This window comes from Lissotriton vulgaris, chromosome 2_2 (genome assembly GCF_964263255.1).
Source record: "Lissotriton vulgaris chromosome 2_2, aLisVul1.2, whole genome shotgun sequence".
In the NCBI taxonomy this organism is placed as follows: Eukaryota; Metazoa; Chordata; class Amphibia; order Caudata; family Salamandridae; genus Lissotriton; species Lissotriton vulgaris.
Genome location: NC_141688.1, coordinates 323,899,771 through 323,922,789, shown reverse-complemented (window position 1 = coordinate 323,922,789; position 23,019 = coordinate 323,899,771). Strand labels below are relative to the sequence as shown.

Sequence of the window (23,019 nt, the reverse complement as noted above, 5' to 3'; positions counted from 1 at the left end):
AGGACTTGTCTGGAGTACCACACAGTGTTATCACGAGCTATTTCGATGTGTTAAATGAATGTAGCTCCCATGCTTGAATCTTTTGCCATTTGGATCAGTCGTCGTTTCTGTGGACACCATAACCATACCTTTCTTCTCCTAGAACCTCACCCCCAAAAAGCGAGAGTCCTCACATATGTGTCAGTGTAGGGTACCGAGAACCTGTGTCGAGGTCCAGGCTGCAACAAGTGATCGCGTGAGTGCTATGAAAACAGCTGCCTTCAGCAAACATAATAGGAAGCCACCCTAGTAGTCCAAGGGTGCGGGATCCCTGGGTGCCTCTTGGACTGCAGAAAGATGGACACTGGCTCCCTGAGGGGGTCAGACAGGTTGTGGATGATACTGACCTCATTGATCAAGCGATAGTGTCTTTGCAGCTCGGAGACTCTCAAAGCCCCTCCCACAGAACGGAAGTTTACAGATCGTTGTTCTGGTTTCCGGAAGGCCAAGGGGGGCCAGATGTCTATCATGACATAAACAGCCGTATCCCTCTATCAATGTCGAAGGACTAAAATGAAGAACATTTTTACAACGATGCTTCATTGCGCTCCCTGGTCATGGACAATATTCAAACAAGCATGTGCACTGCAGCAGACAGCTGTGCTGGAGAACACGTCCTGGGGGGTGTAATCTGGCAGTACATTGATATGATTGAAAGAAAGGCTTGGGGAGTTTAAGCATTCTCTTTTCCCTGCACTCCAGAAATACTTTCTTTAGCCTTTTCTTTGAAAATGTCTTTTTTCCAGTTTTCAGTCATTGCCCAAAATTGTACCCATTTCTCATTCCATACGACCCAGAGGGTCTTTTGTGGGGTTATGTGTCACTCGCAGACCAGAGAAGGCTCTCTCTCGAGTGACGGTTGGCTGTTCTCTCTGAAAGACACCCAGGAGTATTCCTGACCTTGTTAACTGGGTGGGCTTCTATTTCTGAGGTTGTAATCCTCACTCAGTTTTCCCCCAATGGCAGCTTTCTTTTCTCCTGTTGGTTTCCCTGAATGTTTCCGAAGTCACATTTCTGCCTTGGGATTTGCCTGGGATCTGTGTTCTCTCTGTTACTAGGGGAGTATTCTTGACTTTGTTCCTCCAGTGGCAGCTCTCTTTTAACACTTTGTTGTGCAATATTCCTCATTTTGTGTCCTGGTGGGTGGCAAAAGATGTGGTGCTTGCCCTTGCTCTTGGTTTGCCAGGTGAGGGCATTATGTAGACAAACATGCCAATGTAAAATCTGATATTGATTGTTTGGAATTGTAAGCCTTTTTTCCAGCATTAGAATAGCATTGCAGCCCGAAGGATGCAGTGTTTCCTGATGAGTTGTAGAGGCCGCACTCTGCAGGAGGTCTGGGACTTTCATTAAAGTAACACAAGAGCGATCGAGCAGATGCACATATTTCTCGGTCGTTTGTTTAGGTGCTTTATTCAGAGCGGTTTATGCACAGTCGTCGTGATGTCTAGAGAGCACGCTCCATGAAGAAACCCTGTGATGCTGATAAAAGGGGAGCAGTGGTCTCAAGCAGAACCTCCTGGGTGACAGCCGGACAGCGGGCGGGTTCGGGTCAGGTTCAGTGTGTGGTGGGAGTGTGTGATTTTAAATGTAGAGCAAGGGAAGAACTGGAGTTGTTTCTGGAATCTCCTGTTGAAGGAGTGAGAGTAGAGATTTTATTGAGTAATTCCTACGAGTGCCTTCTGGATTAAAGAGCTTCAGGTGTGACGTTTTGTAGGACACATCTTTGGTAGAGTGATCGCTGTGCATGAAATGCTGTTGACTGGACCAGATGAAGAGGGATGCTGCACGGTGTCCTGTAGAAGCAGTCAGTATTTCAAAGAACTCTGGATAGGACACCATATAGAGGGGCTGTAGGAGAGAGGACCCCCAGAACTGATGTTGTGTAGGAGGGGCCATAGAAGAAAACCCACATACCTTATGCCATTTAAGAGAGGACACAGTGGCATGATGCCCCGTAGAAGGGGCCATGGAAGAGGAAACCCACAGTCAGATGCCATGTGAAGGAGACCCCACGTAGGAACTTCATGGAAATTATCCTGTAGGATTGGAAAGCGCTTGTGAGGACTCTGTTGGAAAGTTGTCTTGAAGGTAGGAGAGATGGAGGGCACACCTGGGAGGTAGTTGATGAGTGTAGAAGACACAGAAGGCAGGGTGTTCTCCAGGTAAGATTTCACAGATAGGGCACATAGACTAGATTAAAGTCAGCCTGACTCTGCCCCTTGACAACCAAACTAAAGCAATCAATGTAATGTGGCTGTGACATGAAAGTGATTTACTTTAAACAGACTTTTAGCAGCTTTTATTAAAATAAAAATAAAAAATTAGTTCCGGCTTCAGGTGAACTTTGTTTTTATAGAACCACCTTACTCCTCACTTCTAGTTGAAGCTCTGTATTTGTTGAATACAAATGTGTTCTTGCTGATCTCCTGACAGAATGCAGAGGTTAATGAGTCTCTGAAATATGTGACATGTAAGGCTCTTAAAGCCGGAGTCCTTTGCTTGTCTGGATTGTATTGACCACTTGGCATTCTGTTCTACATTTTACTGCTAGGGGCCTAGGCAAGGATGGGCTCACTACACTGCAAGGTCAGGGCGGTTCTGTTTCCTTGAGTTTCTCGCTCCTTCTCTGTAGCTACTGAGTTCTAGGTCAGTTCTCTTCTTCTTTTATACAACCAGCCTCACATCTTTTCGATTTGTTATTCAAATTCCCTCAGTCTAAAGAAATGATGGGGCAGGCGCTACGATGCACCTCTTGTAGATTACAGTTTAGAATGGGTAAGTGGCAGTGAACGCCTCTCTGTAGATGGGGCAGGCGGTACGAAGCCCCCCTTGTAGATTACAGTTTAGAATGGGTAAGTGGCAGTGAACGCCTCTCTGTAGATGGGGCAGGCGGTACGATGCACCCCTTGTAGATTACAGTTTAGAATGGGTAAGTGGCAGTGAACGCCTCTCTGTAGATGGGGCAGGCGGTACGAAGCCCCCCTTGTAGATTACAGTTTAGAATGGGTAAGTGGCAGTGAACGCCTCTCTGTAGATGGGGCAGGCGGTACGAAGCCCCCCTTGTAGATTACAGTTTAGAATGGGTAAGTGGCAGTGAATGCCTCTCTGTAGATGGGGCAGGTGGTACGAAGCCCCCCTTGTAGATTACAGTTTAGAATGGGTAAGTGGCAGTGAATGCCTCTCTGTAGATGGGGCAGGCGGTACGATGCACCCCTTGTAGATTACAGTTTAGAATGGGTAAGTGGCAGTGAACGCCTCTCTGTAGATGGGGCAGGCGGTACGAAGCCCCTCTTGTAGATTACAGTTTAGAATGGGTAAGTGGCAGTGAACGCCTATCCGTAGATGGGGCAGGTGGTACGAAGCCCCCCTTGTAGATTACAGTTTAGAATGGGTAAGTGACAGTGAACGCCTCTCTGTAGATGGTGCAGGCGGTACGAAGCCCCCCTTGTAGATTACAGTTTAGAATGGGTAAGTGACAGTGAACGCCTCTCTGTAGATGAGGCAGCTGGTACGATGCACCTCTTGTAGATTACAGTTTAGAATGGGTAAGTGGCAGTGAACGCCTCTCTGTAGATGAGGCAGCTGGTACGATGCACCTCTTGTAGATTACAGTTTAGAATGGGTAAGTGGCAGTGAACGACTCTCTGTAGGTGGGGCAGGTGGTACGATGCATCCCTTGTAGATTACAGTTTAGAATGGGTAAGTGGCAGTGAATGCCTCTCTGTAGATGGGGCAGGTGGTACGAAGCCCCCCTTGTAGATTACAGTTTAGAATGGGTAAGTGGCAGTGAATGCCTCTCTGTAGATGGGGCAGGCGGTACGATGCACCCCTTGTAGATTACAGTTTAGAATGGGTAAGTGGCAGTGAACGCCTCTCTGTAGATGGGGCAGGCGGTACATAGCCCCTCTTGTAGATTACAGTTTAGAATGGGTAAGTGGCAGTGAACGCCTATCCGTAGATGGGGCAGGCGGTACGAAGCCCCCCTTGTAGATTACAGTTTAGAATGGGTAAGTGGCAGTGAACGCCTCTCCGTAGATGGGGCAGGTGGTACGAAGCCCCCTTGTAGATTACAGTTTAGAATGGGTAAGTGGCAGTGAACGCCTCTCTGTAGATGAGGCAGCTGGTACGATGCACCTCTTGTAGATTACAGTTTAGAATGGGTAAGTGGCAGTGAACGCCTCTCTGTAGATGAGGCAGCTGGTACGATGCACCTCTTGTAGATTACAGTTTAGAATGGGTAAGTGGCAGTGAACGACTCTCTGTAGGTGGGGCAGGTGGTACGATGCATCCCTTGTAGATTACAGTTTAGAATGGGTAAGTGGCAGTGAACGCCTCTGTAGATGGGGCAGGCGGTAAGATGCACCCCTTGTAGATTACAGTTTAGAATGGGTAAGTGGCAGTGAACGCCTCTCTGTAGATGGGGCAGGCGGTACGAAGCCCCCCTTGTAGATTACAGTTTAGAATGGGTAAGTGGCAGTGAACGCCTCTCCGTAGATGGGGCAGGTGGTACGAAGCCCCCCTTGTAGATTACAGTTTAGAATGGGTAAGTGGCAGTGAACGCCTCTCTGTAGATGAGGCAGCTGGTACGATGCACCTCTTGTAGATTACAGTTTAGAATGGGTAAGTGGCAGTGAACGCCTCTCTGTAGATGGGGCAGGCGGTACGAAGCCCCCCTTGTAGATTACAGTTTAGAATGGGTAAGTGGCAGTGAACGCCTCTGTAGATGGGGCAGGCGGTACGATGCACCCCTTGTAGATTACAGTTTAGAATGGGTAAGTGACAGTGAACGCCTCTCTGTAGATGAGGCAGCTGGTACGAAGCCCCCCTTGTAGATTACAGTTTAGAATGGGTAAGTGGCAGTGAACGCCTCTTTGTAGATGGGGCAGGCGGTACGAAGCCCCCCTTGTAGATTACAGTTTAGAATGGGTAAGTGGCAGTGAACGCCTCTCTGTAGATGGGGCAGGCGGTACGAAGCACCCCTTGTAGATTACAGTTTAGAATGGGTAAGTGGCAGTGAACGCCTCTCCGTAGATGGGGCAGGCGGTACGAAGCCCCCCTTGTAGATTACAGTTTAGAATGGGTAAGTGGCAGTGAATGCCTCACCGTAGATGGGGCAGCTGGTACGAATCCCCCCTTGTAGATTACAGTTTAGAATGGGTAAGTGGCAGTGAACGCCTCTCTGTAGATGGGGCAGGCGGTACGAAGCCCCCCCTGTAGATTACAGTTTAGAATGGGTAAGTGACAGTGAATGCCTCTCTGTAGATGGTGCAGGCGGTACGAAGCCCCCCTTGTAGATTACAGTTTAGAATGGGTAAGTGACAGTGAATGCCTCCCTGTAGATGGAGCATGCGGTACGATGCACCCCTTGTAGATTACAGTTTAGAATGGGTAAGTGGCAGTGAACGCCTCTCCGTAGATGGGGCGGGCTGTACGATGCACCCCTTGTAGATTACAGTTTAGAATGGGTAAGTGGCAGTGAACGCCTCGCCTTAGATGGGGCAGGCGGTACGAAGCACCCCTTGTAGATTACAGTTTAGAATGGGTAAGTGGCAGTGAACGCCTCTCCGTAGATGGGGCAGGCGGTACGAAGCCCCCCTTGTAGATTACAGTTTAGAATGGGTAAGTGGCAGTGAATGCCTCCTGTAGATGGGGCAGGCGGTACGAAGCCCCCCTTGTAGATTACAGTTTAGAATGGGTAAGTGGCAGTGAATGCCTCTCTGTAGATGGGGCAGGTGGTACGAAGCCCCCCTTGTAGATTACAGTTTAGAATGGGTAAGTGGCAGTGAATGCCTCTCTGTAGATGGGGCAGGCGGTACGATGCACCCCTTGTAGATTACAGTTTAGAATGGGTAAGTGGCAGTGAACGCCTCTCTGTAGATGGGGCAGGCGGTACGAAGCCCCCCTTGTAGATTACAGTTTAGAATGGGTAAGTGGCAGTGAACGCCTCTCCGTAGATGGGGCAGGTGGTACGAAGCCCCCCTTGTAGATTACAGTTTAGAATGGGTAAGTGACAGTGAACGCCTCTCTGTAGATGGTGCAGGCGGTACGAAGCCCCCCTTGTAGATTACAGTTTAGAATGGGTAAGTGACAGTGAACGCCTCTCTGTAGATGAGGCAGCTGGTACGAAGACCCCCTTGTAGATTACAGTTTAGAATGGGTAAGTGGCAGTGAACGCCTCTGTAGATGGGGCAGGCGGTACGAAGCCCCCCTTGTAGATTACAGTTTAGAATGGGTAAGTGACAGTGAATGCCTCTCCGTAGATGGTGCAGGCGGTACGAAGCCCCCCTTGTAGATTACAGTTTAGAATGGGTAAGTGGCAGTGAACGCCTCTGTAGATGGGGCAGGCAGTATGAAGCCCCCCTTGTAGATTACAGTTTAGAATTGGTAAGTGGCAGTGAACGCCCCTCTGTAGATGGGGCAGGCGGTACGAAGCCCCCCTTGTAGATTACAGTTTAGAATGGGTAAGTGGCAGTGAACGCCTCTGTAGATGGGGCAGGCGGTATGAAGCCCCCCTTGTAGATTACAGTTTAGAATGGGTAAGTGGCAGTGAACGCCTCTCTGTAGATGAGGCAGCTGGTACGATGCACCTCTTGTAGATTACAGTTTAGAATGGGTAAGTGGCAGTGAACGCCTCTGTAGATGGGGCAGGCGGTACGATGCACCCCTTGTAGATTACAGTTTAGAATGGGTAAGTGGCAGTGAACGCCTCTCCGTAGATGGGGCAGGCGGTACGATGCTCCCCTTGTAGATTACAGTTTAGAATGGGTAAGTGGCAGTGAACGCCTCTGTAGATGGGGCAGGCGGTACGATGCACCCCTTGTAGATTACAGTTTAGAATGGGTAAGTGGCAGTGAACGCCTCTGTAGATGGGGCAGGCGGTATGAAGCCCCCCCTTGTAGATTACAGTTTAGAATGGGTAAGTGGCAGTGAACGCCTCTCTGTAGATGGGGCAGGCGGTACGAAGCCCCCCTTGTAGATTACAGTTTAGAATGGGTAAGTGACAGTGAATGCCTCTCTGTAGATGGTGCAGGCGGTACGAAGCCCCCCTTGTAGATTACAGTTTAGAATGGGTAAGTGGCAGTGAACGCCTCTGTAGATGGGGCAGGCGGTATGAAGCCCCCCTTGTAGATTACAGTTTAGAATGGGTAAGTGGCAGTGAACGCCTCTCTGTAGATGAGGCAGCTGGTACGATGCACCTTTTGTAGATTACAGTTTAGAATGGGTAAGTGGCAGTGAACGCCTCTGTAGATGGGGCAGGCGGTACGATGCACCCCTTGTAGATTACAGTTTAGAATGGGTAAGTGGCAGTGAACGCCTCTCCGTAGATGGGGCAGGCGGTACGATGCACCCCTTGTAGATTACAGTTTAGAATGGGTAAGTGGCAGTGAACGCCTCTGTAGATGGGGCAGGCGGTACGATGCACCCCTTGTAGATTACAGTTTAGAATGGGTAAGTGGCAGTGAACGCCTCTGTAGATGGGGCAGGCGGTATGAAGCCCCCCCTTGTAGATTACAGTTTAGAATGGGTAAGTGGCAGTGAACGCCTCTCTGTAGATGGGGCAGGCGGTACGAAGCCCCCCTTGTAGATTACAGTTTAGAATGGGTAAGTGACAGTGAATGCCTCTCTGTAGATGGTGCAGGCGGTACGAAGCCCACCTTGTAGATTACAGTTTAGAATGGGTAAGTGACAGTGAATGCCTCTCTGTAGATGGGGCAGGCGGTACGAAGCCCCCCTTGTAGATTACAGTTTAGAATGGGTAAGTGGCAGTGAACGCCTCTGTAGATGGGGCAGGCGGTATGAAGCCCCCCTTGTAGATTACAGTTTAGAATGGGTAAGTGGCAGTGAACGCCTCTCTGTAGATGGGGCAGGCGGTACAAAGCCCCCCTTGTAGATTACAGTTTAGAATGGGTAAGTGGCAGTGAATGCCTCTCTGTAGATGAGGCTGCTGGTACGAAGCCCCCCTTGTAGATTACAGTTTAGAATGGGTAAGTGGTAGTGAACGCCTCTCTGTAAATGGGGCAGGCGGTACGAAGCCCCCCTTGTAGATTATACTGTAGAATGGGTAAGTGGCAGTGAATGCCTCTCCGTAGATGGGGCAGGCGGTACGATGCACCCCTTGTAGATTACAGTTTAGAATTGGTAAGTGGCAGTGAACGCCTCTCCGTAGATGGGGCAGGCGGTACGATGCACCCCTTGTAGATTACAGTTTAGAATGGGTAAGTGGCAGTGAACGCCTCTCCGTAGATGGGGCAGGCGGTACGATGCACCCCTTGTAGATTACAGTTTAGAATGGGTAAGTGGCAGTGAACGCCTCCTGTAGATGGGGCAGGCGGTACGAAGCCCCCCTTGTAGATTACAGGTTAGAATGGGTAAGTGGCAGTGAACGCCTCTCCGTAGATGGGGCAGGCGGTACGAAGCCCCCCTTGTAGATTACAGTTTAGAATGGGTAAGTGGCAGTGAACGCCTCTCCGTAGATGGGGCAGGCGGTACGATGCACCCCTTGTAGATTACAGTTTAGAATGGGTAAGTGGCAGTGAACGCCTCTCCGTAGATGGGGCAGGCGGTACGATGCACCCCTTGTAGATTACAGTTTAGAATGGGTAAGTGGCAGTGAACGCCTCTCCGTAGATGGGGCAGGCGGTACGATGCACCCCTTGTAGATTACAGTTTAGAATGGTTAAGTGGCAGTGAACGCCTCTCTGTAGATGGGGCAGGCGGTATGAAGCCCCCCTTGTAGATTACAGTTTAGAATGGGTAAGTGGCAGTGAACGCCTCTCCGTAGATGGGGCAGGCGGTACGATGCACCCCTTGTAGATTACAGTTTAGAATGGGTAAGTGGCAGTGAACGCCTCTCTGTAGATGGGGCAGGCGGTACGAAGCCCCCCTTGTAGATTATAGTTTAGAATGGGTAAGTGGCAGTGAACGCCTCTGTAGATGGGGCAGGCGGTATGAAGCCCCCCTTGTAGATTACAGTTTAGAATGGGTAAGTGGCAGTGAACGCCTCTCTGTAGATGGGGAAGCTGGTACGATGCACCCCTTGAAGATTACAGTTTAGAATGGGTAAGTGGCAGTGAACGCCTCTCTGTAGATGAGGCAGCTGGTACGATGCACCTCTTGTAGATTACAGTTTAGAATGGGTAAGTGGTAGTGAACGCCTCTCTGTAAATGGGGCAGGCGGTACGAAGCCCCCCTTGTAGATTATAGTTTAGAATGGGTAAGTGGCAGTAAATGCCTCTCCGTAGATGGGGCAGGCGGTACGATGCACCCCTTGTAGATTACAGTTTAGAATGGGTAAGTGGTAGTGAACGCCTCTCTGTAGATGGGGCAGGCGGTACGAAGCCCCCCTTGTAGATTATAGTTTAGAATGGGTAAGTGGTAGTGAACGCCTCTCTGTAGATGGGGCAGGCGGTACGAAGCCCCCCTTGTAGATTACAGTTTAGAATGGGTAAGTGGCAGTGAACGCCTCTCTGTAGATGAGGCAGGTGGTACGAAGCCCCCCTTGTAGATTACAGTTTAGAATGGGTAAGTGGCAGTGAACGCCTCCCTGTAGATGGGGCAGGCGGTACGATGCATCCCTTGTAGATTACAGTTTAGAATGGGTAAGTGGCAGTGAACGCCTCTGTAGATGAGGCAGGCGCTACGATGCACCTCTTGTAGATTACAGTTTAGAATGGGTAAGTGGCAGTGAACGCCTCCCTGTAGATGGGGCAGGTGGTACGATGCCCCCCTTGTAGATTACAGTTTAGCATGGGTATGTGGCAGTGAACGCCTCTCTGTAGGTGGGGCAGCTGGTACGATGCACCCCTTGTAGCTTACAGTTTAGAATGGTTAAGTGGCAGTGAACGCCTCTCCGTAGATTGGCATTCAACCCTTGTAGATTACAGTTTAGAATGGGTAAGTGACAATGTAGGCAGGAGGTACAGAGCCCCTGTGGTAGAATGCCATGAAGCAGTAAATGGTATTGAAGCCCCCTCTGCAGAAGAGAGCGGGTAATCGAGCGCGCCACACGATGGATGTCCTGCAGTAGGGTATGTGACAGCAAGAACCTCTTTCAGGATGTGTTGTTGCGGATACGTGAGTACTGAAGGTTACGTGCCCTATCAGAAGCACCCTCTTCACCTAAGACTGGAGTGATGTAATGGGAAGAGTGGATCTTCTGATAACAGCTGTTGCACATCTGTTATATTTGGTTTCATGTTCGTGTAAGGAACATCTTTGTTCTTTTACAAAAGGGGCCAGAGGATGGAATTTGGTTTCTGAGGGCAATGGTGTCTAAGATGCTAGTAGTCAGAAGTGAAAATCTCTTGCTTTCAGTCTCGTTGGCACGTGTACAAATGTGAGCAAGATAAAGGGTTCGGACTCCTGGTTAATGGACTGCTTGTGTATATGGTCAAGCTCGAGGTTGGTGGGAATAAACAGGCACGCTGGTGCCAGTAGAGATGGCAGACTGAGGCAAGAGTAGGCCACGCGTGCGAGGGATTGGAAGGAGGAGCAGGCTTTTCATGCGCACGAGTAACCTTGGGCAACATTTCTCCTTTGCAGTGGGTTTGGATGAAGTTGGCCCTTTTTGGCCTTTTTCGGACCTCTACTCTGTCAGGAAATGCTGCATCTTCTCCTGCTGTCTGAGCCTCCATAGCCCTTCATAGCCCTCTCCGACTGCCATGTCTTTCTTCTCCATTTTCGCCCTTCCTACTAGCTCTGACTCTCTCCCTGTCTTTCTCTCCTGCTTGCAATGCATCTTGGGTAGAGTTGTGGAACACGCACCAGGAAATGAAAAAGCAAAAAGCTTTGGAAAAACAGAGTAAGGAAACTTTGGAAACCCAAACCTTCCCATAACTGCCAACCCGGGACGCCGTGGGGTGTGTTTAGGGTGTTGCCCTAAAGGTACTACAGCAAAGACAAGATTGAGATGGAACATTTCCAGCCAGTGGGGTGATGATCAAAACTAAAGGGGCACCTGTAGTAGCCACTGGGGCGGCACTTGCAGTTGCCGCTGGGACAGCATGCAGTAGCCGCTAGTAGGTGCTGCGTCTGCTGGAGCCAGTGAGGCACACATTGCCACTGGGGTGGCGGGGCGCCTGCGGTAGCCAGAGCGGTGTGAAGATTAAAATGGAAATTTGAGACTACATTGTGTTAACTAGGGCACCATTTTCTATAGCCATAAGGGAACATTTGCGAAGATTGGGAATAGTGACACAGGACCGGATTCATGAATGCTGCATCTGCTGCTGCAGTGTACAGAGCAGGACCTGCAGTGGTGATATGTAATATTGAGGCATGGCCTGTTCCATTCACTGGGGCACCTGCTGGAGCAGCTCTTCTATGTCGCCTGCTGTGCCACTAAGGCTCCTGCCCTGTCCAGTGGCATGCCTGCAGTAGTAGTTGGGATGCCTGCTGTATACCAGCTGCCACTCTTCTCTTGCCAGCTGCAACACCAGGTTCGAGGCATGTGGGCTGCTGAATTCATATCTGTGCATAGATCGCCACCTAGTGTTGGGTCCGGATGATTGCACATTGTTGTCCTGGAAGAGTCTTCGAAGTATCACGAGATAGGTGGCTCCTCCCCTGGACTACAGTGCGCATGGGCATCGACTCCATCCTCAGATTGTTTTTTTTCCGCCATTGGGTTCGGATGTCTTTGAATTCCCTCTTGTCGGAATCGATAGAAAACTTTCCTAAGACCAAAAGGTCTTTAGTCTAATACATCGGCATAGTCTTGCGTTCGGTCTTAGTTCTTCCAGCTCGGTCCAGAGCCGGATTCCCTAAACCCGCGTGCTTTCGACGCGGAAGGCCCAGTCGACGCTTCAGACCTTATCGACCGTTCATCATGGACCGTAGTCCATTTAAGAAATGTCCCGTCTGCAACTCGAAGTATCCCCACATCGACGTCCACCCGGTGTGCAATAAGTGTCTGTCGCCGGACCACGATGAAGCCAAGTGTATGGCTTGTTCACGCTTCAGGTCCAAGAAGACGCTTAAGCTTCGGCGAGCTGCGCGCCAGGAGGCCCAGCATGCTGCACCGGCGCCTGTGGACATCTTCGATGCAGGGGATGTCGAGGAAGAATCTATCCAGGACATTAGTGAGTCGAACCCCGCGTCGGACGTCGACTACGACTACGACGCGGATGCAGAGATGTTCGAGGCCGAGGAGGTCGTCAACGAGGTAGGAGACGACGACGGGGCCATGGAGGATAGCACGGACGAATAGCTTCCTCAAACTGACTCTGGGGCCATGCCAATTCCTAAGGCTCAGGTCGAGGGATCGCCTTCGGGCCTTACCCAAGATCTTACTATGGGTTCTACGGCCCCGCCTTCGGGCTCGGCCACGGACATTGCTGTTGAGCCACACCCTGGCAAATCGAAACCGAAAGTGAAACCTACAGTCTCGACACAAGAAACTGCGCAGGTGCCGTCCTCTAAACTGAAAGTGCGCCTCGTTTTGGTCGGCTCCAAGGCCTCGGAGCCCTCGGCGCCAAAGAAGCCGAAGGGTGCTGTCGAGCCGAAGGCTCAAGTCAAGGGCGTCGAGACGAAGTCTGCCGCGCCGAAGGCTAAAGTCAAGGTGATCGAGCCGAGCGCGTCGACGTCGAAGACGCTCGACACCGGCAAAGGCCTCTGCGACCCGAAGAAAGCTCTCGGCGACACGAAGAAAGCTCTCGGTGACCCAAAGAAACGTCTGGATGACCCGAAGGTTCTCGTGACTCCGCGTCAACAGGACAGGGCCAAGAGCGGCACACCCCGAGAGTCAACTCCAGGTGAGGCCTCGAAGGATTCCGTCGAGTTATCCTGTCTATACAGACCCTGAGGATACCAACGAACCCTGGGCAGCTGGTGCTGACCCAGGTGATCCTCAAGCGGGACAAGACCCTCAACTATTTTCTGCGAAAACGTCTTCTACAGAAGACTCTACAGCTTTCAATGCCCTCATTGAACGGGCAGCTAACAATCACAAAGTCCAGCTCCATGCTGACCCTGTTGATGTCGACTTCCTTTTTGATACCTTCTCAGTATCAGAAAGAACTGTTAAGACTCTGCCTATGCTGAAAGGTGTTTTAAAACATGGAGGCGAGATCTTTAAAGAACCTACCAAGGCGAGGGTAATAAACCCAAGGATTGAGAAGAAATACAAGTCCGCGCCAACTGATCCTACCTACATCAAAGGACAGTTGCCTCTGGACTCCCTTGTCGTCTCGAATGCCCGGAAGATGGCTAATTCTCAGACTACGGGTGATGCTCCTCTCCCAGACAAAGAATCCAAGGTCTTTGAGGCATTGGAGAAGAGGGTAGCAGCACAGGCAGCCAACATCTGGCGCATTTCAAATACACAAGCGCTTCTGGCGCGGTATGACAGGGCACACTATGACACACTGGAGACCCTGTTGCAGCACCTGCCTGATGAATACAAGGAGGCGGCTGAGATGCTTATTCAGGAAGGGAAGCTGATCTCGAACGCTTCGATTAAGTGCGTTCTGGACGCGGCTGATACCGCAGCCAGGGCTGTCAACACCAGTGTTATGCTACGACAACATGCATGGCTGAGAATCTCTGGATTTAAGCCGGAAATCCAAACCACCATCCTTAATCAAACAGTGAATCCAGATCACTTGTTTGGCCCGGAGGTTGACACCACCCTAGAAAAAATAAAAAAGGACACGGAAACGGCTAAATCCATGGGTGCCTTACAGTCCCAGCAGTTTCGGGGTGGGTCTTTTTGTCGCTCGAGCACTAGAGGCGTTTCCAGAGGCCAGCTCTCCCAGTCCACGCAGTACTACAAGGGCAACACTCCGTCCACATACACCAACAAAAGTCGAGGTGGATATCGTGGTAACCGCGCCAAGGGCAGAGGTTGTGGAAACAACAACTCCAGATCCTCTGCCACCAACAAGCAGTGACGCCTTGTCACTGCCCCCCGACCACACAACACCGGTCGGGGGGAGACTCCAGCAGTTCCTGCCAGTCTGGAAGTCCATCACCACAGACAGGTGGGTCAGACCGCTTATACAGTACGGTTATTGTCTGGAGTTAACGTCCACTCCACCCAACATGCCCCCAAGACACCGTCCTATGTCGGCCGAGCACTTGCACTTATTACAGCAGGAGGTCACCGTCATGCTGCAAAAAGGAGCAATAGAGCTTGTGCCAGTGCAGGAAAGAGGCACAGGGGTCTACTCCCTGTACTTCTTAATACCAAAGAAGGACGGTTCCCTCAGGCCCATCCTGGACCTCAGGCCACTCAACTACTACATCCTGTCGGAGCACTTCCATATGCTGACCCTGCAGCAAGTGCTCCCGTTGCTCAGTCAGGGGGATTTTCTCGCAACTTTAGACCTAAAGGATGCGTACTTTCACATTCCACTGCACCCTTCACAGGAAGTACCTCCGGTTCACCATACAAAACCAGCACTACCAGTTCAAGGTTTTGCCTTTCGGTGTCACCACGGCACCCAGGGTGTTCACAAAGTGCCTGGCGACAGTGGCGGCGCAACTCAGGAGACAGAACATCTATGTCTACCCTTATCTGGACGACTGGCTCATCCAGGCAAAGTCAGCCCAGCAGTGTGCCGCCCACATGTCCTACAATATTCACCTCCTGCACGATCTGGGATTCTCACTGAATTACCCAAAATCCCACCTCCAGCCCGCACACGTACGGCAGTATCTGGGTGCGACAATAAACACTCTGGCAGCCACAGCACAGCCGAATTCAGTGAGGGTCAGCAGCATTCAATCGCTGATACAAAAGTTCAGACCTCAACACTCGCTTCCAGCAAGAGTGTTCATGCAGTTGATAGGCATGATGGCCTCCTGCATTTCCATAGTCCCGCATGCGAGACTACATATGCGCCCGCTTCAGGAGTGCTTAGCACGTCAGTGGACTCAGGCTCACGGTCAGTTGAAGGACCTAGTGTTGGTGAGCGGTCAGGCATACAACTCTCTGCATTGGTGGAACCACGAAACCTTTGCAAGGGACGACCGTTCCAAGAGCCTGTGCCACAGATCATCCTGACAACGGACTCTTCTCTCCAGGGATGGGGAGCTCATGTACTCCATTACACTGTGCAGGGACTATGGACGCAACAGCAACGGAAGATGCACATCAATGTTCTGGAACTGATGGCGATCTTCATGGCGCTAAAAGCCTTCAAAGTACATCTGTGCAACAAGGTCGTGTTGATCCGGACGGACAACATGACGGCCATGTACTACATTCAAAAGCAGGGAGGAACACACTCTCCGCAGCTGTCTCATCTGGCTCAGAGCATGTGGAAGTGGGCCATTCAGAGGAACATCTTCCTCATGGCGGAACACCTCCCGGGCAAGGACAATCAGATGGCGGGTTAGGAAAGTTGTGAGTGTGGTCTCCACATAGAAATAGTTCAATTAGCCAGGATTAATATCCGTTTTTTTCGGCTCGTAGTATGGAGGACAGAGACATTTCTGTTTGCCGAAAGAGTTTCTTTATTTTAATTCACACAGCAAAGACAGCCGACACGTGTTTCGCCCCCTCTTGGCGATTTGCGCCGGGGCTTTCTCAAGGCTAGATAGGATAAGTCTCATAGAAAATCCAATTCAAGGTGAGTACAGTGTCCAATATATAAAATATAAATCTTCAATAGTAAAATATTTCTTATTTGGGCTGATGCCCCCGTTCCTATAGTCCTCCCGGCATGGTCGTTCCTAGGTCATTGCCTCCCGTCAGCAGGTACAGCCACCAAATGCACGAGTGGGAGATACATCCATCAGTACTCCAACCGTACTTCCAAAGGTGGGGTCATCCAGAGATAGACCTGTTCGCCACAAGGGAGAACGCAAAATGCCAAAGCTTCGCTGCCAGGTTCCCACACCAACAGTCGCAGGGCAATGCGATATGGATGAACTGGTCAAGCAAATTTGCGTACGTTTTTCCCCCAGCACCTCTGATACCGCTGGTGGCACGCAAACTCAGGCAGCACTCGATGACTCTCATCCTGGTTGCTCCAACGTGGGCTCGCCAGCCATGGTACACCACGTTTCTGGAACTGTCCGTGGTACCGCATCAAAAGCTACGCCTCACACCCAGCCTTCTGACGCAGAGCCATGGCGACATTCAGCATCCAGATCCGCAACAGCTCAACCTGGCGATCTGGCTCCTGAAGTCTTAGAGTTTGGCTACCTACACTTGCCTCCTGTCTGTATGGACATCATCCGGGAGGCAAGGAAGCCCACCACAAGAGCATGCTATGCGGCAAAGTGGAAGCGGTTTGTCATTTATTGTGCGGACCACAACATTAACCCGCTAGATGCATCTATACAGAACATAGTTTGTTATCTTTTCCATTTGTACAAATGTAATCTGGCCTATGCTTCCATTCGCATACATCTATCCGCAATGGCCGCTTATCTCCAGAATAGGCAGCACCTCTCCCTCTTCAGGGTGCCTGCCATTAAAGCCTTTCTGGAAGGACTCAAGAGTCATCCCTCCGCGGACTCCACCAGCTCCGGAGTGGAACCTCAATGTGGTCCTCACCCGGCTGATGGGTCCTCCCTTTGAACCACTGTATTCCTGCGAGATTCAATTCTTGACGTGGAAAGTGGCTTTCCTCATAGCGATTACATCGCTGCGACGAGTTAGTGAGCTACAAGCACTAACTATCCAAGAGCCATTTATTCAAATTCATTCTAACAGGGTGGTGCTTCGCACTAACCCTAAATTCCTTCCAAAGGTAGTGTCTCAATTCCATATTAACCAAACTATTGAATTGCCTGTTTTCTTCCAAATACCTGAGTCATTGGCGGAGAGAATGCTCCACACCCTTGACGTCAAGAGAGCCCTGATGTATTACATCGATAGGACCAAGGATTTTAGGAAAACTAAACAACTTTGTTGCCTTTGCGCCACAACACAAAGGTAACCCCATTTCCAAAGCTGGTATAGCTAGGTGGATCGTTAAATGTATTCAGATCTGCTATCTGAAAGCCAAGAGTACTCTCACCATTCCACCAAGGGCCCACTCCACCAGAAAGTTGGGGGCCTCTATGGCTTTCCTTGGAAATATTCCTTTGGAAGACCTATGTAGAGCAGTCACATGGTCTACCACACACACATTTACGAAGCATTATTGTGTTGATGTGCACTCCAAACAGCAGGCAGCTGTAGGGCAGGCTGTTCTAAAAACACTTTTCCAAACTGCTGCAGCTGGCACGGGCGGCCGCCGTTAATGGAGGGACTGCTATGTATTCTATGCAAAGATATGAATTCAGCAGCCCACATGCCTCGAACCGAATATGCTACTTACCAGTATGCATCTGTTCTTGGCATGTAGGGCTGCAGACATTCATATTGCCCGCCCTCCTCCCCGGCGCCTGTAGCAGCTGCAGAATTCACATATACTTCTAGCATGGTCATCTTTCACTTAGTTTCACTCCATCTTGGCCACAATGGTTAAAAACAATCTGAGGATGGAGTCGATGCCCATGCGCACTGTAGTCCAGGGGAGGAGCCACCTATCTCGTGATACTTCGAAGACTCTTCCAGGACAACAATGTGCGATCATCCGGACTCAACACTAGGCGGCGATCTATGCACAGATCTGAATGTCAGCAGCCCTACATGCCAAGAACAGATGCATACTGGTAAGTAGCATATTCGTTGTAGAGCCTGGCAGATCATTTGCTGTAAAGTTGGTGGCACTCCCCAGCAAAACAAGGGCCACACAAAAAAAGCTTCTTCACATGACAGTTATTGAAAGCTCTGGCCGTGCAAGACCTCTCATTGAAGGTTCTGGCTGTGCAAGACCTCTCATTGGAAGCTCTGGCCGTGCAAGACCTCTAATTGGAAGCTCTGGCCGTGCAAGACCTCTCATTGGAAGCTCTGGCCGTGCAAGACCTCTCATTGGAAGCTCTGGCCGTGCAAGACCTCTCATTGGAAGCTCTGGCCGTGCAAGACCTCTCATTGGAAGCTCTGGCCGTGCAAGACTTCTCATGGAAAGCTCTGGCTCTGCAAGACTTCACACTGTATGTAGTGATTGCGTAAGGCTGCGCCCAAGGTCCACTTCCCCGCCAGTATTTTCTACACTTTGCTCTAGATCATGTGGTCTGTAATGCACATTCCAGCTGATGCTTCCAGCCATCAAATATCCCAAGGGACTAGACATGTCCTGATGCTGACCCTAACAGACAGAATCCGAAGGGATGCACAGAGTCCATCATGAGACCTGCACAGGTGATCGTGGAGATTTGTAAGAGAGTGTGGAGCTCTGCCACTGGAAGGCAACTGGTAAACTGGAATGCCCACAAGCCATGGGAAACTCTGGTCAACACCGAAGAAAAAGATTAGGAAAGGGAGGCATTGATGCAGGTGTGCAGCGAAACTCACACCCACTGGCATAGAAACAGATGATCTTTTAGAGCCCTGGCAGAGGTTGGCAGATATGGATATGATGTGTCTTTGGGTCATTTTCTCCTGTCCTTCTGAGGTAGTGTCCGTAGCAATGTGTTAAGTTTGTAGCCTCTAACGCTCCCGTTTTGGGACGATGCATGTCCTCTGCTTCCCAGCTCTCTCTTTCTACTCTCGCATTGTCACATCCCTGCTCATTCCACCCAGGACTAGCTCTGGGCTTGTGGCAGGTTTTCCGGTCTGAGGGCAGAGTGTGGGCTTTGTGTACATATTGTGCGTGTGTGACTGTGTGCGGCTACGTTGTTTGAGATAAGAGTGCCGAGGAGCTTCTGCCTCTCTTGTGTTCATGGAAGCTTTTTCCAGTCTTAATTCTAGCTGTGTGGTCTGACTGTTAAGAGCTAGATTCTCTGTTTTCGATCAATAGATGTCTGCCGACTAATGGATAAACGGCTCCAGCTGCATTTACTGTCCCCAAACTACCAGTGGAAATGCCTCTAAGTGCAGCTGCTGACCAGTAACTGTCAGGACGGAGCTCACGCTTCTCCGGTCAGTGACCGCCATATCCTCACACCATTATCTGCTTCCTCTGGATCATCTGTGGATGACCATTTTGTTTTGGTACCCTTGTTTACCTGTTTTTTACTTTGACCTCCTGACGCATGTCCATATGGCTACGGTTGTGGTACTGTGGTGGTGATGGGCGTCAGGAAGCAGGTTGCAGGGTGGCTTGGGTAGGGGTTTTGTGAATGCAGATGGCTGTTGGCTGTGGTTATGAGTCAGGGAATCCTAGCGAAAGGCTGGAATGTCCCAGTTCAAGAAATCACTGCTGTCTATTGGTTGCTTCATTTGGCCATTGTTGAAGTGTGGCGGTGTTGAATGTTGCGCTTGATGTTATGAATATGGATTTAGGTGGGCGGCATGCCTGTGGGTTTACTAACCGTTAGGGTGCTGCAGTAGTATGTGGGTGTAGGACCATCTAACACTCTGCAATCTGAGGCTGTGGATTAATTGACTGGCTCTGGGTGTGGCAGGAGACAGAGTTGGGGGTCATTGGTGTCGTCTTTGGTAGTATGCTGGGTTTGGTGACCTGTAGATAAGACGTTGTCGGAGAGAGGTCACCTAACAGTGGGTGAACAGTATGCAGTATGGAATTTTAGTGGCGACAGTTGTGTGTTCATTTGAAGGATATAATGCATGTGTCTGCACCTGTAGTGTTTGTTGAAAGGTATCACGGAAAGGGATGGCTTGTGAAATGCATTCAGGAGGTTGTTTTGTAAGCCGTATAACAACTCAGGCTGTGGGAATGAGAAGTAGATTTACAGCATGGAGGATGTCTGACTCGGCTGCTGTTTGCTGCAATAGGGTCTGTGAAGTCTACTTGAGAACCAAGGGATCGGTATGGGTTCAGCAGTATATGAGGTGCGATGATGAATGTAAAACCCGTGTGTAACGTGTATCCAGGCACCATATTTATTTGTAAGAGTGAAATATGTGTTGCTTGTTGACCAATTGATCTATGAGCATATAATATGGTGAGTTTGAGGAGATTGTTTACGACTGGTGCATGCCTGCGTAGACATTGGTATTAATAACGAGTTCCATTGGTTGCAAGAATGAGATGGCTTGTGACGTTGGATGACTGAGCGTTGATCCTGGCAGCCTTTTTTAAAGGCAGCCTACCTTTCTGAAAAGGCCTGAAGATGTCATGCAAAATATGTTGCAAAATACCAAACAGTTAAATCTGTAAAGAAGGAAGGCTTTTAGTTAAGTAAATGTCTCAGAATTCTCACCAGTAAAAGGAGGTTTTCACTGAATTAGTGAAAGCTTCTGCTAATTTATAGATGGTGTCAGTCTTTGCTTTGTTAAGGGAAAGTGATTCAGAGTTCAGATGACATTTGGCGATGGTTGCATGCATGCTCATGGATTAGAGTGGATACTTCTACCATCGCCACAGCTTGTAGAAACCCTTCTAGAACAGTGGCAGTCTACGCACCTCGCTCAGTCTCTCTATGTGTAACTTGATGTCTTGCTCGCTTCTCCTGCAGGTTCTGATGCTGTAAAAAGTTTCTTTGGTTTGGGGGAGGCTGAAGAGAAGAAGTCCCAGATTAGTGCAGACAGCGGCGTTAGCGTGAACTCCAGCTCCAAGGTAAGTTCAGAAATGCTTTACTACTTTCTTTTGTTTGTGTCCGGAGAGAAAGTGGACTTTCTTCTGTGTTGCTGTTGAATGAACGATTGTCTGCTCGGGATCTTGTGCTAATTCCTGTATTGTGTGAGATCATGTCTGCTAAGACCCTGTGTTTCATCTTAGGCCAGTGGATTGTATTGTGTTGAAGAGTCTGGTCTGGGTGGAATCCTTTCCCAGCTGTGCGGTGTGTGTCTTCTCTGTCTGTTATCTGTGCTGTGCGCATAAATCTGGTACGGACAGATTATTTGTGTTCGAGGCATATGAGCTGCAGAATACATACTTGTGCATAGATCGCCATCTGGTGTTTGGCTCGGATGTTTGCAGTTTGTTGTTGTCTTGGAAGAAGTCGTTGTGGTCACAAGATAGGTAACTCCTCCCTTGGACGATAGTGCGCATGGGCATCGACTCCATCCTCAGATTGTTTTTTTCCTCCATCGGGTTCTGATGTGACTTGCTGCGCTCCGGTTCGGTACCATGTACCAAACCTCTTTCGAAGCACAACCTATCACACTCGACTGTATTGTTTTGTTCACGTGCCTTTTGACGCACACACTCCAAAATCCTCGATTCCGGTCGTCGAAGCGGACCACTGGGCCTATCGGCGCCATTCGGGCCTACGGCTAATTGAAAGGACTAAATTAAAAAAAATGCCCTCAATGTGGAGCTAAATTTCCACATAATGACCATCACAACCTTAGCCTATCACCAGAGCACGGAGAAAAGGATTGCCAAGCCTGCGCCTCTTTTTGATCCAAGAAAAGCATCTGTGTTCGCTGGGCTCGACAACACGTTATGGCTCAACAGGCTGCACCGGCGCCAGATGACATTTTCGGTCAAAGTCCCGCCGTTCTAGAGGCTGAGGATTCGGAAGAGCTCGAGATTGTCTCTGAAGCTGACGCCGCTGACTCCGATGACCACATCACTCAAGGGCAATGAGTGAGTACAAATATCCCTGCCCCACCCGAAAAACTGAAGGCTACGGTCAAAACTTCGCCTCAAGGCCTTAGTCGAGACCGAAAGAAAGTTTCAAAAGCCCCGCCTCCTGGCCCAGCACCGAAAATAAAAGATAAGCCTTCCGGCAGCTCAGGACTGAGAAAGCCGCATATCAGTACCCGAAAGTCACCTTTGGTAGTGAAATCGGTGATTCACATCTCCATTAAGTCCAAAGAAGGCCTCGACGCTGAACCCTTCGGCACCAAAACACCATAAGGCCTCGGAACCGGAAAAGTACCAACAATCCTCAGATCCGAAGAAAAGTTCAGACTCGACTCTGACTTAGAAGCCAAAGGAGCACAAAGCTCCTCCTACAGCTATGGAGACCAAATGAAAGCCACGCACGGAACCGAAAAAATCAGCACCGAAAAAAGGCAAACAGGAAGAACGCTTTCGCCCAGATCCTATCAACCTGAAACAAAAAACATTACATGTGGACCCTAAAACAGGCCATATTGTCAATCTTCCAACAAAAAAAGAGGAAATCTGATAACTCACCCACACCTGAGGTACCCGTAAAGAAGAGAGACTTTGTAACCTCACCCATAAGACCCTCATCTCCTATCCTTCCTACTAACCCTTTGTCTCCTATAAACTCTCCTAGATTTTCTCCATGCTCACCCTTACCACCACAGGATGAGGATGAGTTAGGAGACAGGGGTGGACACAAAAAGGATCCCTTAGATGACCCTGATGATGAAAACACTACCCCACCACAGGATACATGGGACGATAACAATGATCCCACAGACCCTCCAGACCTTCCTGCTGCAGACCCATACCCATCCAACCAAATCCCCCCCCAGATGATAGGATAGGATTTAGTCAGCTCATTAATAGAGCTGCTCATAATCATGGCGTGGAACTACATTCCGACCCATGGAAGAAGACTTCCTATTGGACACTTTTGCCAGTCACAAAAAGCAATACGCACATTGCAATGCTCAAAGGTGTCATCAAATATGCACCAGACATATTTAAAGAACCCGTCAGGACCAGGATTCTCAATGCCGAATTGATAAAAAATATAAGCCTGCCCCTAAAGATCCAGAATACATCAAAGGACAACTTCCCTTAGACTCTTTAGTCATGTCCAATTCAAGAAAACGTGCAAATTCTCAAACGTCTGGTGATGCACCACCCCCAGACAAAGAGTCAAAACTGCTGGATGCATCTGGTAAGCGCGTTGCCTCCCAAATAGCCAAACACTGGAGGGTAGCTAACACACAAGCACTACTTGCCAGATATGACAGGGCTCACTATGACGAGCTTGAAGATCTTATCCAACACTACCAAGCCAACGATCTGGTCCTGGAGAACAAGTTAATTACAAACGCATCCATCAAATGTGCCCTTGATGCAGCAGACACTGCACCTAGATCTATCAACACCAGTGTCTTACTTCGCAGACGTGCATGGTTACGCA

General features: G+C 49.7%; 1 protein-coding gene across 2 annotated transcripts in view; it reads left to right on the top strand.

Moving 5' to 3' along the window:
- MADD (MAP kinase activating death domain) overlaps positions 1-23,019 on the top strand; it is a 956,601-nt gene that overhangs the window by 498,055 nt on the left and 435,527 nt on the right. Inside the window, exons 22-23 of one of the 2 annotated variants that reach the window (XM_086959712.1) lie at positions 10,790-10,843; positions 20,461-20,561. In XM_086959712.1, coding sequence (XP_086815838.1) covers positions 10,790-10,843; positions 20,461-20,561 — 155 coding nt within the window. The remainder of the gene's footprint in view (positions 1-10,789; positions 10,844-20,460; positions 20,562-23,019) is intronic. The other variant, XM_086959713.1, reaches the window with a different exon arrangement.